Raw genomic sequence first — 13828 nt, 5'->3', positions numbered from 1 at the left:
TGTTATGATGCATAAATAAAAGTTCATTTTTTCCCCCATTCAGGGAATATGGAAATAGACATCCTTTTATTCACCACTTACTTAGGAGACGCTGAGTCACTACCAAAGGTACTCGCTTGTATGTGTTTCTCAGGCTGTCTCTATACAGGAAAATTGGATCAGTTAATTAGATTTAATCCAACACAGCTAAATTAGTACAGAGCGTTGTGTGAGGGAGGCTCTTTCAGTCAGTCGGTAGTTTACTGTGGTTCCGCTTCAGTGGAAATACACTTCTGCCATCTTTTAAGTCTTAATCCTCATCATTTTCCTGTCATCCATAATGTCTTTTAAGCAAAGAATGGGAATGCAGACCCGAATTTATAATGTAAATCTCGCCCCCCCGAAACATTAACGTTTACAAACAACAAAATACTTTTCAGGCGTTCTTTATGCATCTTGATAAAGAAAACACCACAAGCTGAAACTTTTTCCTTGCTAGTTTTTCTTTTACGAGCTGTGGCTTCCCATCCAGAGAGAACCACCTGGACTAGTTCTCAGACATTACAGTGAAAAATCAGTGAAGCTCATCCACGCTAACTTACAGAAAGATTAATGACATAAATCCCTAAACATTCATATTTTAAACTATAGAAAATGGAAGTGGCATTTCTGTGAGCAAGCATTCCCGTCAACACACGCTACAGCTTTCGGTAAAATACACTACCTATGAGATCACTGATTTTGAATCTACGTGGTAAGTTTAGAAAGGTAAAAAATATTTTTCTACTTTTGGTTTTCATTTCTCTGCAAAATGCTGTGAAACCATACAATGAAAGTACCTTCTAGACAAAGAGTGGTTGCCTCACAAAAAAACAGTGATCATCTAAAAAACTTCCTTTTTTGGTTTAAGAAGTTTAGTAACAGTAAGTCACTACACAAGAATGCTGTAAAAAAGCAGTTTTCAAGGTTGTGTTTACGGCGTGGTGTTCAAATTACAGTTTTTGAAATATCCTTCCCTGCACTTTTTGCTTTAAGGAGAAAGGCATTTGGAGTTGCTTTGTGTTGATTTTTGTCTTTTACAATTATGCAGCACTTCCAAAAGAATACTGCCATAATTTGATGCAGGTACACAAGAAAAACAGTGAAGTAAACCAGTCACTACATTCCTGGTTTTTTTCTCCCTCATCAATCCTTAATAAGACCTTCATCTTTCTGCATCTGTTATGCAGCACAACTAATTTTCTAGCTAACATCAGGTATTTATAAATAAATGAATTCTTACATTAGTAAACCATTATTCCATTAGTTGGCTATTTTGTTCATGTGACAAGAGCATGGCTTGTTACAGAAAGGCCAACATTAAGTCGCAACCAACCATCCTACTGAAAACATTAACACTATTCATAAAAGGGACAAGCTTTTTTTAAAAAAATAATTAATGCTGAAGTCCAGAATTAGAGGGAAGAATGCCTGTTTTAAAATATTTTCGACCCACACATTTTCACCTTAAAGTATTACTGGCACTGCAATACCTTCAAGGAGACCAGGTTTGACAAGGATACATCTTCAGGAAACTCGGGTTTGGGTTTTTTTTTTCAGAGTGAAAGGGATACAATTCCAATTTTTTTGACTAATCGTTCTGATAAAACACCCAGCTATTAATCCTTTTTAAAAGACAATAGGTCTTGTACTCCTTTACACAAGTTAACCTTATTTTAATATATACATACATATTTGCAAAATTCCTGCAAAACTCCTGTTCTTCAAACAAGGACACCTGTTATCTGAGACGGGCGTCTCCTTGGCCGATGATGCGCGTAGATCCTCGGGTTCTGTTGAAATGGCATTTCACACGATTAAAACATAAGCCTGCTTCTTTTTGCTGGTACAAAATGGGCAACAGAACCCGAGGACTTCGATCCCAAACTATAGGAATTACAGAAGAATTACTTAAAACTCCTTTTGCATCCATAGTAAACCTCTACGGTAGTATGTGCTGTGTAGCAGGTGAAATGTGTCATTAAATCATAAAAAAAATCTAGGCTGAAAGGAACCTCTGGAGGTCTCGTCCAACCCCCAGCCCAAAGCAGGGCTTGCTTCAGCCGTGCTGCTCATCGACACCGGGATTCAGGAAGCCAAGGTACCAACAGTTCAGCACTTAAGGAAGCACCAGGAGACTCAGAGTTATCAACATGAGGTCAAAACCACTGTTTTAAATTTAACCGTAAAGACGGCATCTCCTGTTCTGGCACCACACTGTAGATCTAACGTTGGTTCAGAGGTTTTGTCCCAAGCAGGAAAAAAAGTGAATTTATGTTCAGCCATTTAAAAAACATGCCCAGATCTGAAATTGAACAGTGAAGATTTTTTTTTAGAATTGTATACAGTCCAGTTTATTCCCAAATTTCTGAAATCCAGATGCAGATGCATGCTGATGAACTGTAATTAATTCCTGTAATTCTTCCCTGAAGGCATCAGCTAGCAATTTTGAACACATTCACAAGCTGCCACAGATGCATGAGTTACAGCCTTCTCTCTCAAAAGCTAGTCCATTTTAAAATATGAACTTGACCTGTAGATTTTAAAAACACAGTAACGAGAACACCTTTTACATTTTAATTCTGCTTGGACAGATCCCCATTGAGATCATGAATTTGCATATGCAGTTTTTTTCTGCTGTGACAATGAGAGGAATCACAATTAGGCAGTGAAAGCGACAGCTATGATGACAGAAGGATCACTGAAAAATTCAGGGGAACCAAGCCAAAGCGTAAGGATATTAAAAACAACATACCATTGCCCCCGAAATTTAGATGTTCAAAACTCAGAAGACAATAGAGTACAATACCTTCAATTTTACTGGAAGCACAATAAAAATAATGCCTCTTTACTATGGCTTTCTAATGAATACGCTCTGCTGTGGCAGTCCAAGACGTTATCCCCAGCTGCTTATTGCACCAATCTGCCAGAAGTTACTGCTCCTGTATGAGGGAACACAGACCTCAACAGCCCGGTGCAATCTGGAGTAACTGCAGTGTGGAGTGAGTATTTTCTTCAACCATGCTACTAAAAGGGTAGTAACACAATAATTACAGTAATTTGCAGTAAAAAGATATATCAGAAGTAGTAGTAGGTAGAAGAAGGTAGTAACATCTTACTTCACTGCAAAGACATAAGCCAAAACTCATCCACCGAAGCCCTGGAAAAGAGGCAAAGAACTCAAGACTAATACAACACCCTGGCGTGGATGTTATCCAGCAGCCCTTACTTTTGCACATAGGTTAGTACAAGATTTATAGATAAAACTCTTGGTAAAACTGAGAGTAAATATAACGAGTTAATACACAGAAGATTAGCCTGGGCATCAGGCAAACAGACATCCCTGCAACAAGAAATGAACAAACTAAAGGATAAATGCCTGTGAGCATCAACACACCACAACAAAAAATTGCTCTTCTTAATCACCAATGACAAAAATTCCCGATGGTGGGCTGCAGAAGTGGAGGTTTGTGTAAACCTGATTCTGCACAAGGGAGCTCGGAAGGTTCAAACACAGCTTCCCGGGGCTGCTGCACAAACACTGCTGGTATCAAACAGACAGCACGAGCCAGGTGCTGGAATCAAATTCTTCAGTATCCAAAACAAAGCACAATAAAAATCGCAAGTGACAGCTTCGCAGTGCTCGGACTCAAACATTAAGTAGGGTTTAATGGACAGCGCAGAAATAAATCCGTAGTAACATTAGCAAATGGCCTGATCACAGACAGCTGGCTGACAAATAAAACATAAAAGGCTTTAATTTGAAGGTTTTAATTGAAGAAAAAGACAGGTTTTCTTGGTTTTTTTTTTTTGTCAGAGTAGGCCAAAACTGAATAATTCTTCAAATGAATGCTGAAGATGAAGATGGGGAGAACTGCTTTCGAAAAACATATCTTTGGGGGCATTTTCTTCGATTCCACATTTAAACAATACAAACCTCAGAAAATCAGCTTCTGTTTTGCTTTCATCAGTATACTCACATGTTACTGCAGGATATTACTGAGTAGTTGTGCAGGACTAATGATGTCAATTCTCTTCTGTAACAAGTTATTTCATCTATTTAGTAAGTTCCATCAAATTCACAGAAAAATACAAAGCTTGAACTACACTTGCAGTAAATTAGAAATGTTTTATTAATCGATTAACTCACCTGGACATCCTGAACAATACCTAACTCCATTAAAGTCAACCATTTTTTTTCACGTAACAGGGACAATTAAGTCTAAAAACCTGGCTGAAACACATCAGCAGCAACACTGATAGAGAAAATGATTCCACAAAGAGGTGGCAGAATTTATAGCTCCTAAACAAAGTTTTCAGTACAAGCAATAGATCACTGACTGTCAAAAAAAGGCAGCAACAGCTGGAGTAACATCGAACTGCCACAGATCCCTGCTTCCAACAGAATAAATAACTGGCTTTCACCTCACCTTTATTACCTTATTGCCAGCCCCGCAGTTAACACATCTTATTTTACAAGGAGAGCGTTTGTATGAAGACTGGCATGAAAACAGAGAAACAGATTCGAATGAATTTATTTACGTGCCAGTCAGACCAGACTGACATAAACAATATAAATGACTTCACAGGAAACTAAGAGATTGATGGGTAAAAAAGAATACGTACAAAAATTCAGATCTATAGGACGATCCATACAGAATAAACAAATTCGCCATATAGTCAAACCCTTCTGTCACTGCAAGAATGCTTCATGGAGTTCATTTCTAGCATTCTGTTTAATCTAGTTTTACTGTCTTGTTACCTTAATTCATTTTTCTGGTAATCCTGATCACGTCTTCTTTTAAATTTATCTGCATATCCCTGTTAGTGTATCTGTCATACCACATATATTGCTCAGTGATACTTCTTCCACGATGTCTGCACCCTTAAAAATACTTCTGGCCATTGCTGATGATGTTTTTTACTTAACAGTTTAACCAGTTTTAACAAACCCTAATACTTCAGGTCGTTATTGATAAGTGGGAAAAAGGTTTCTAGATAACAGAAAAGTCTGTCAGTTCAGATGCAAAAAGGCCTAGCCAACTGAAAGATGAAATCCCTCAAGTCAATAAATGTAACTGCCTGCAACAAGGGGCTGAAACAAGATCTAGGAGCCCATTCCAGTCCTAAACGTTTATATAAATTGTGGAACAAAAGGATGAGATACTCTTGTCTTTAAATCTATTAGAAATAAATGTATGGCTAGAAAGTATTGCTGCTTCTGAATGACCAGCAGTATCTTGAGAAGAAATCTAGACTAAGCCTAGAACTAGTGAAGTGTTCAGTAAGAATAATACAAAAACCTCAGTGCTCTTTAATGGCACCTTTCATTCAATAAATGAACATGGCTACAGCCATGGGTCCTCACGCTATTTCCTTTATGTCCCTCAAAAGCAAATTCTGTTACTCAGACACCGACCTGACTCATTTTGGCTAATGCAGCTATGTGGCATTTGATTCCAAAAGCTGGCTGATGTCCCTGAAGTGCTTCTTGTTCAATGGTATATCCCAGAAAATAAAAACCTCTGAACTATACTATTTCCTACTAGCTTATTGCATGTACTGTAGACTCCAAGCAGTGTCTATAACTTTGGTTTAACTGCAGTTTTGGTCATTCATATATCCTGTTCTCCCTGAAGGGGAGTTAGGTGAAAGGGTCATCATCCAGAAAAGGATACCGCACAAACAGATCTGCTAGCACGCCCGTTCACGCAATAGCTCCTGAACCTGTTTTAGTCAAAATGATCTGGATTAGAAAAGGGTCTTTGAAGTATTTAAAGTGTTTTCCATAGTCTTGATCAGTTAGGAAATGGTTAATCTCTCTTCCTCCCATGGTATAGCAAAGTACGCATGCAAAGCGCAAAGAAACAGATGCGATAAGAATTGAGAGGTTAAATCTGTTCGGATCAGATCACGCTGTTGTCATGAACTAAAAAATAAATCATTTCTCCCAATTCATTAAAAGGAATCACACTGCCAAACTTGACCTTTTGATGGTTACCGCCATTCACATTGCCTGATTCTGTAAATTAAATTAAGTACTCTGTTTAACTATTCCAGGCACAACTAGATAGTTTTCTTCCTTATTTGGAAAAACATTTCCTAATTTTACCCAAGTATATCTGAGGAGGTGACAAAAATGATGAAAGCTCTACCCCTCAATAATGTAAAACAATTATTAGATAAACCTGGCGAAGGGGCTGTAGGTAACAACAAGGAACCCTGAATTTTAACGACTGCATGAAATCACTATATTTCAAGATTTAGGATTAATAAATATAACTAACTTTTCTATCACAGTTGTATTAATACTATAAAAAAAAAAGTTGTAAGAACCAAAAATTGCTGTAAGTAACTCTTTAATACTACAGCCTGTCCACTCTTGTGTAAAACATCAAAGTTAAAAAAAATCATGCATGCAAGAGGAATGGGAAGAGGAGGGCAAGAAGATGCCAGGGTAGCGTCTCTTCACAGAATCAACTTTCATTCAGAAATCAAAATCTCCTCTGTCGTCGTGAAAAAAAAACTTTGTAATGTTTGGCAAAAGACAACGATACACAGCTTATGTTTCAATCTGCACAGATTTCAATATCTCTATTCATTTTAAGGGATGCAGAAGCAAGAGAGTCAAAAAATGCTTAAATTGGTTGGGCTTTTCCTGCAGGTGATACGGGTTGCAATGATTTCCATTTTTCTCAAAGGGAAGTTCAACTTTTGAAAATTTTTGAAATCATATTCTGAGAGTTAAAAAGACGCACAATCCAGGAGAATGTAGAAAATAACTGTACTATCACATAAATGTACAATTTTTGCTGTAAGCACTAATCACTGTACAGCTATTTCATTCTTAGAGCCTCTGGCTTTCAGAAAGACTGCAGCAGAACATTTTACAGAACTCCCGTTATACTTAAAATTTAGTTCATAACTCTTGAAAGAACCACCAGCACTTCTCTATCTTATAAACCACTACAGCTCTTTTAATGCTGTCTCTGATGTGCACCTCACGGTAATCCATCTTTCTGCTTTACATACAGGACAGGATTATTCTTCATTCTGGGGGTTCCGTTTGCCCCGGCACCTCCTACAGCGCAGCTGCAACTCCAACTCGGCCTTCTCACAATCTGAGGGCTGCGCTGCTGATGGCTCAGAAAGCACGGAGGCAAGCCATGGTGTGGAACGCAAAATTACCACACTGCAGAGAACCTCCTTAGTTTTAATTCAGTAAAAATAACTATTCTTTCTCCCTGGAATGTGTAGCATCACAGACCCCACTCTTCACATCTAGTAAACAGAATCTCCTATTGATTAGGAGTGAGAACATTATCAATTGCAATGAAATAACCCCTTTGGGAACTGCATAGTCCTGTACTTAATACAGTCTTGACTCTTGGCCTCCCCTCTAAAAAGTGAAAACAGGCTTTACTAGAGATTGAGTGACCCATAGACTTTGGCTCACATGAAAGCAGTTAGTAGCAAATTACCTGGGTTACCTGGGTCCACAACTACCAGCTGGGGCCATTCTCCCCTTTATACGCTTGCAGGGAAGAAGTACTGGAATATTCAGGTAACGTGAGTAGCCTTTACCACACGCCACTGGGTGACTGAGAGGGAACATGCATATGATGAGTAAGTGACAATTAAGAAGGCATTAAATTTCTATTTGAGAAGCCTTTCAATAAAGTGTTATACAAACACTCCTCCAATAACCACATGTGTGTTGTGTTCTATACAATTCTTTTGGTAAGAAAAATGCATTTCTCTAAACAAGAAATCCTCACGTTTAAAGAGGCTAAGTATTATAAGGTCAGACATTGCCTGCTTTGTATTTACTATTCTACTCCTATGGCTTTTTTGAATTCAGAATTTTGTGGCTCTAAAATGTCATAATAAACCCTACTTTTATCAAAGTTTTCTCGGATGTAAAGCAAATCTTCTACAGAATACACATCTTCCTTTCCTGTCCAAACGGTGAGGCTGTACCTGTATCAAAAAAAAAAAGGAAAAAAAAAAAAAAGAGAAAAAAGAGGAAAAAGAATATGTTATTATCTTAAGATAAAACATGTAAGACAGAAAGACATTGCACTAATAAACTCCTAAAAATATTCAGGACTACGGTATCTTAATTTTAGGAATGTAATTAAATACCAAAAACTTCAAAGTTAAACAACCACAATTTATGAACTATCAGAGTTAACAGTTTTATACGTCCCTGCCCTCCTCACCCCTCTACATCCAGGCAAGTCATCACCCTCTGCCCTCCATTTGTGCTACACCTGAGAGCACTGAGAGTCTCTCCAATCTTCTTGTTACCACGGTGACTTCCAGTTACTGGAAAAAACAATTGCTGGATCAAAATGCTACCCCAGAAACAGGCATGCTCAAACACATCCTAATTTGCACACAGGGCGCATGGAATGCTTGGTACAGACTGACTAGCTGAAGGATACGACTGATAGTCTTTAAATAAACCTCTATTTGACACATGCAAACTAAAATTTGCGGAGGTCTATTCCTTTGCCACATTTTCTTTTTCCTCATTATGGAGGTAAGTCACACAATTTGGCTCCGGTCAAACTGCAATTTCTTTCTCCTAAAGCTAAACTTGCTAGAACTTCCCAAGGAGGACTGCAAAATTTTTAGGATGGACAATCCTACACCACCCAGAACAATTTATCTGTAGCCTCGTCCTTGTGTGAACTGTTCTGCCAAACCTAGCAATGAGTAACATAAAAAATCTTAGGCAGATATCCAGCAAAGAAATTTACCAGGCTGAGCATTTAAAGTTTGACAAAGTAATAAATAGTAACAAGCAGAGCAGTAGAACAGAAAATATGAAGCAATCTCAGTCGTAGGTGGTTTTCATACTCTATGTTTTGTCACCTAAGTGATGTGTAGTGATGCCATCTGATTAACTGAATGTATCTTCTGTACTGCATCACATACACTTTTCTCATCAATCGCACACTTTATTATAACTTAAAAAAAGAAAACTTCAAAGTATCATTTAAAGTTAAAAGCATTACCCTCTACAACCTCCACACGACAAATACTTCTTCGCTTTGTTTATTAAAATTGTATTAATCTAAAATATAGGTAAATCAGAATTTAGTTGTATGTCAGCAAAACTTGGGAATTTCTGTCTTCTGATCATGCCACTAAAAAGATAAGGATTTTTATGCTGAGGTAAAGGAGAAAATCCTAATGATTCAGTGGGAATAATGCTCGTATCCAGTGATGATATATTTGAGAATGGCACAATTCACAAGACATATTCTTAACTTAACAATACTTTGAAATTAATTTCCCAGTTTAAAAGGTTTAATTCTAATTTCTCTCTTGATTCTCCAGTGTAAACGAGAATAACAACACTTTATTTGTCCATCCTGTTGTTTCTAATTACTTAGAAATTTTCCAGACAAGTGACTGTCTTAAATTTTCTGTCTTGGGCTTTGACCTTGGTTGGCGCTTAAGGAACAACTTTATTAAAGTGAAAGGTGAAAAAGATGAGTAAATGACAATATGAACGAAGCAGGTTTCATTCTCATTCTACTACAAGCAAATATTTTTTTAATGAAATTGTTATGGGTTTGTAAGAACAATTTTTAAAATAAAATGTAAGTCAGTGTTTGGAAACCACTGCCTGTATTTCAAGTACCTAAGCAAAATTAACTAGCTTCGTAGCAAACTCACTGACTTCCAATCTAAAAACCACCTTTCATGTTTTTAAGTGACATTACTACAGAAAATATAAACATTGAATCCAATAAATAATATATATATTTAAATTGAATTAATTCCAAATTGCAACATCAAACTATTTAGTCTATTTAGCTATATTAGTCTTATGAAATGTTTATAGTGGAACTGGATTACAAGCCTACGCAAGATTTAAAATTATTTATTATAGGTAATGAAAGAGGCTTTTTATAGTAATTTTATTATTTTAAAGAAATTAATAGTGACCACTTCTGTACGACAAAACAGTTTAAGAACTGAAGGAATTACAGAACTGAAGGAATAAACCAGAAGAAAAAATATTTTCAATGTAATTGGGGTAAGTACATATACATAAATGCGCTATAATTAATATAAACAAATAAGTGCCTTTACTATGAAGTCTTTATTATAAATACAGCTAAAAATAAAGGCCCTCAAACTTACCTATCCGACTGTTGGATTAACCAACACAGCTCAGATATTGACTGTCGTACTAATGCTGCTCTTACAGGGAAAGTTACAGGCTGGGAAAGTGTATTGCATATCTGAGCCATTTCTTTCACCATCATCCAATCATAGCCTACAGTAAAGACCATTTGATTAAAAAGAATTCTTCAAAAATACAATCCCTATCAAAATAAAGACACAACGATTTATAGAATGGTTAGGTTGTAAGACAAAACAGGAGCAAATACGCGTTTTGTGAAAATCACGTAATTCTAAAATGAAATCGCCAAATGATTATAAATAAAAAATGTCATTGTCCCAGAGGAGAAAGGCAATACTAACGTGGAAAAATAAACTTATTTTGAAAATCTTTACTTCCAGTAACTGCAGTGTTATTTTACATACAGCTACAGAATGTGACATTTTTTAATGTCCAGGAAATTGTACATTTGCCCTTTCTCTAAAAAACACTGCTACCACTGACTTCAATACGGACTAGTTTTAACTTGACAGTGACCCTTTAAAAAAAAAAACATTATGAAAAATTTAGAAAAAAAAATTGAATGAATCCAGTAGGACTGGAGTTATACACAAATGAAGCATATAAAACATTTTGTGCTAAAAAATGCTAAAATCAAGCAATCTAAAATACTTGAAGTGCCTGTCATTGAGATTTTTACACGCACTGGAGCTATTTAAAATGGTATTTAACTGTTCTTTTATTTCTGCAGGCTATGAAAGTCTTAACTTCAATAACAACAGTTGATAATTTTTTTCTCAGTTACTCATATACAATGTAGTGACTGGAAAGACTAAAAAAGCACCAAATCTTAAAAAAAAAAAAAAAAAAGGTTTTGTTGGGCAAACAGCAACTTTCAGTTGAAATCAGTCAAATAAGCTGTTTTTCTCATGTCTTAGTCTACCCTTAATTAGCATCACCATAAACTGAAATTTAGAATGGAGATAAAGTAACATTTATTAAAAAAGGTTACTCAGTACAGTATTTCCAGTACATATTTCCAGCAACTTTTTACTGCGCTGAAAATACTTTGGAGAAAGTACTATACAGTTTAATAAAATTACTGTCTAACAACAAAATCCTCATAACACAACACTAAATCTTGCTAATGAATAATTAGCAATTGGAACGGTGTATAAATTTGCTGTTGTGGTCACAGACAATATTGGTGGGGACTGTGCTACTGCACACAAATGCATAAGCACTGGAGTAAAACACCCTAACAAAGCAGCTACAAGAATTATGAGAGGATGCCTGTGAAAAGGCCCCTAAAATAATGGCTAATTGGAAAGTTTATTGCAAAAATTCAAGTATTCAACAGAAATGAAATGTTAAAAAAAATGCTGACCTACAATTTGATTTCAGTTATCTACTGCAAAAGCACATTGATAGGGTTTTAAATTTCCAGCTAATCTATTTTTCTTCATGAAACATGCCAGAATTCCGATTACCAAACCAATCCTCCTAGGACTCGGGGGGCAGACTACATGAAACAGGGCGGAAGCAATTTGTCCCCCAACATTCCTCAATACGTGCGAATGAGTTGAAGAACAAAATACTGTTTAACAACAAAAGTATCACTTTTTTTATACAGTTCTGCTGCAACACAAACATTGAACTAATTGCTAAAAAACACTACCAAATGTACACCAACAAAGATAATAATTCTTCTTACCTTCACTATTATTTTCAAACTGACCAGGTGGCATATAACTTATTTTGAATCAATTATGAAGTCAATTTGAAGAAAATAGACTATGCAGTGTAAGTATTAAATTGGCTATCTTTACCTTTATTGTTTTTCCCAGGGTGCCAGCCAGTTGTCCATCCCAGCGATAAGGTTACATGTGGGAAAAATGAAGTGACAGTGTCGAGGAACTCTTTTGCATCCACTACAGTATTATTTCCATTAGGTCCCGGTAGGATGTCTGCATTGATCCAAACGGGTCGCCTCAAATGCTGCTTCACATGTTCAAGAAGCTCCAAGGAAGGCCGTACGGCTTCTAGACTGTACCAATAACCATGGGTGAGATGAGACACCTCACTCTGATTGAAGACAGGAATGTACAGTACATATATAGATGGGTATGTTAATGAAACTGTCCCCATAAGCCAGAGAGCAAATGCTGAAGACCCCTTCCACCATAAGGTGACTATTACTGCTGGTGTAAACTAGCGTAAGCCTCTTGTCTCCCTGCTGCCCAATATGAACTGCTTCATGGCTCTTAACTTACGGCTCTTCTAACTCCTGACCTGTTAAGACTTGGATGTTATTGAACTCTTAGGAAGGGTTTTAATCAAGGAAGCCACTGCAGGCTCTACCACCTTTGTAGTGGTTGTTCCCACAGCTCAAAAGTGCGGCATAGTAGTGGCAGCATGAAGAAGTCTGCCCATCAGATCTTCATCCTACAGCTAATTATTACGTATGAGACGTAGTCACTTAAGCAACCAATGCAGCACCACTTGTAAGCATTTAACAAAATATCTTAAGTCGCATATTCTCACTGTTCACTCAAATCAAAAGAAAAAGCACAATTAGAAGGCAAACAATAACCTTTCTCTATCCTACCAAAACTTTCTAAACAGCAGTATTGTGGAAGGAAAGGAAATGTGGAATAATGGTGAAAAGGAACGAATGCCAAGAAAATGCGTATTTTTCCTCTCACAGCAAATTAATTAACGCACTATATAACACTCAGGAATTTAAAATCATTATGGTCAGAGTTGTGATTTCCTTGCTAATAGCAAGGACCTGTGTTGTCTCCCGCAAGTCGTGAAAAGCTCTGAATAAGCTGTCTTCTAGCTTTTCCTCAAAATCTTGCAGTGACCTGATGCAGAGCTGAGCCAGCAGAAAATTCTTCATGTTGTTCTGCAGGGTGAGTTTCCCTGTTCAACATCCTAAACTGGTCCCTCCGGGTGTCACAGGAGCACCAGGGAAAGGAAGGGGAAGAGAAGGCACTGTGAAGAGCAAGGAGAGGACCACAACCGCTCCAGCTTACACGGATATAAACCACAGGCTACACGCTGCACGGGTTCCTGTTTGAACACCACCGATGATGGTTAACTGCTACCACATCTTCCCAATTCCTAGCTGTTTATCTCCAGCCTCTTACACCAGTGCTGATGCTTGCCCGAGCAGCAGTGTGTGCGTTCAGGGACATAAACCGGTAAACAACTATTCTCATTGTTTTGTAGGGATGGTTCTGTACCAAGTTATTCCCTAACCTGGTTCATCATGAGGTCAGACGAATCGTGTCAGGATTTGTGGCCAAAAATGGGAATGGCAGCCAGCTGTTACATTAGATTAGCTCTAAAGCCAAAAATCGTCCCCCGAGCTGCCTGTGTTGTTCCCTGTGAAAAGTAATTTTGTACATTTTAACTTCTGCATTGTTGAGAAAGCTGCACAGTGGCAGGAATTCCACTCAACACTATCAGTCAGTACTAGCTCCACTCTTCTTAGAGAAAAGCTAGTGATGGCTTGAGTTAACATTATTGGCTTAAGTATTTCTCACATTGTCTGAGGCCAGAACAGTTCACATTTTCCCATATGCAAGGGACTGTCAAAGCCAGTGGAATGCCCTCCTTTTTACTACAAGTACAAGCAACATCTCTTGAAATAAACACACC

The 13828-nt window shown here is 37.3% G+C and overlaps 1 protein-coding gene across 2 annotated transcripts in view; it reads right to left on the bottom strand.

Annotated features, from left to right (window-relative positions):
* Positions 1 to 4535: 4535 nt before the first annotated feature.
* Positions 4536 to 13828, bottom strand: part of FAM151B (family with sequence similarity 151, member B) — a 13569-nt gene continuing 4276 nt past the window's right edge. The window contains exons 3-6 of one of the 2 annotated variants that reach the window (XM_009331769.1): positions 11992 to 12209; positions 10180 to 10315; positions 7916 to 7998; positions 4536 to 5745 (exon numbers count right to left, since the gene is read on the bottom strand). In XM_009331769.1, the coding sequence (XP_009330044.1) occupies positions 5726 to 5745; positions 7916 to 7998; positions 10180 to 10315; positions 11992 to 12209 (457 nt within the window). In that variant the 3' untranslated portion in view covers positions 4536 to 5725. Of the gene's footprint in view, positions 7999 to 10179; positions 10316 to 11991; positions 12210 to 13828 lie in introns of both variants that reach the window. The other variant, XM_009331770.1, reaches the window with a different exon arrangement.

Source organism: Pygoscelis adeliae, unplaced genomic scaffold (assembly GCF_000699105.1).
Source record: "Pygoscelis adeliae isolate BGI_AS28 unplaced genomic scaffold, ASM69910v1 Scaffold19, whole genome shotgun sequence".
Taxonomy (NCBI): Eukaryota; Metazoa; Chordata; class Aves; order Sphenisciformes; family Spheniscidae; genus Pygoscelis; species Pygoscelis adeliae.
The sequence above is the reverse complement of the archived record's forward strand: the minus strand, read 5'-3'. Positions and strand labels throughout refer to the sequence as shown.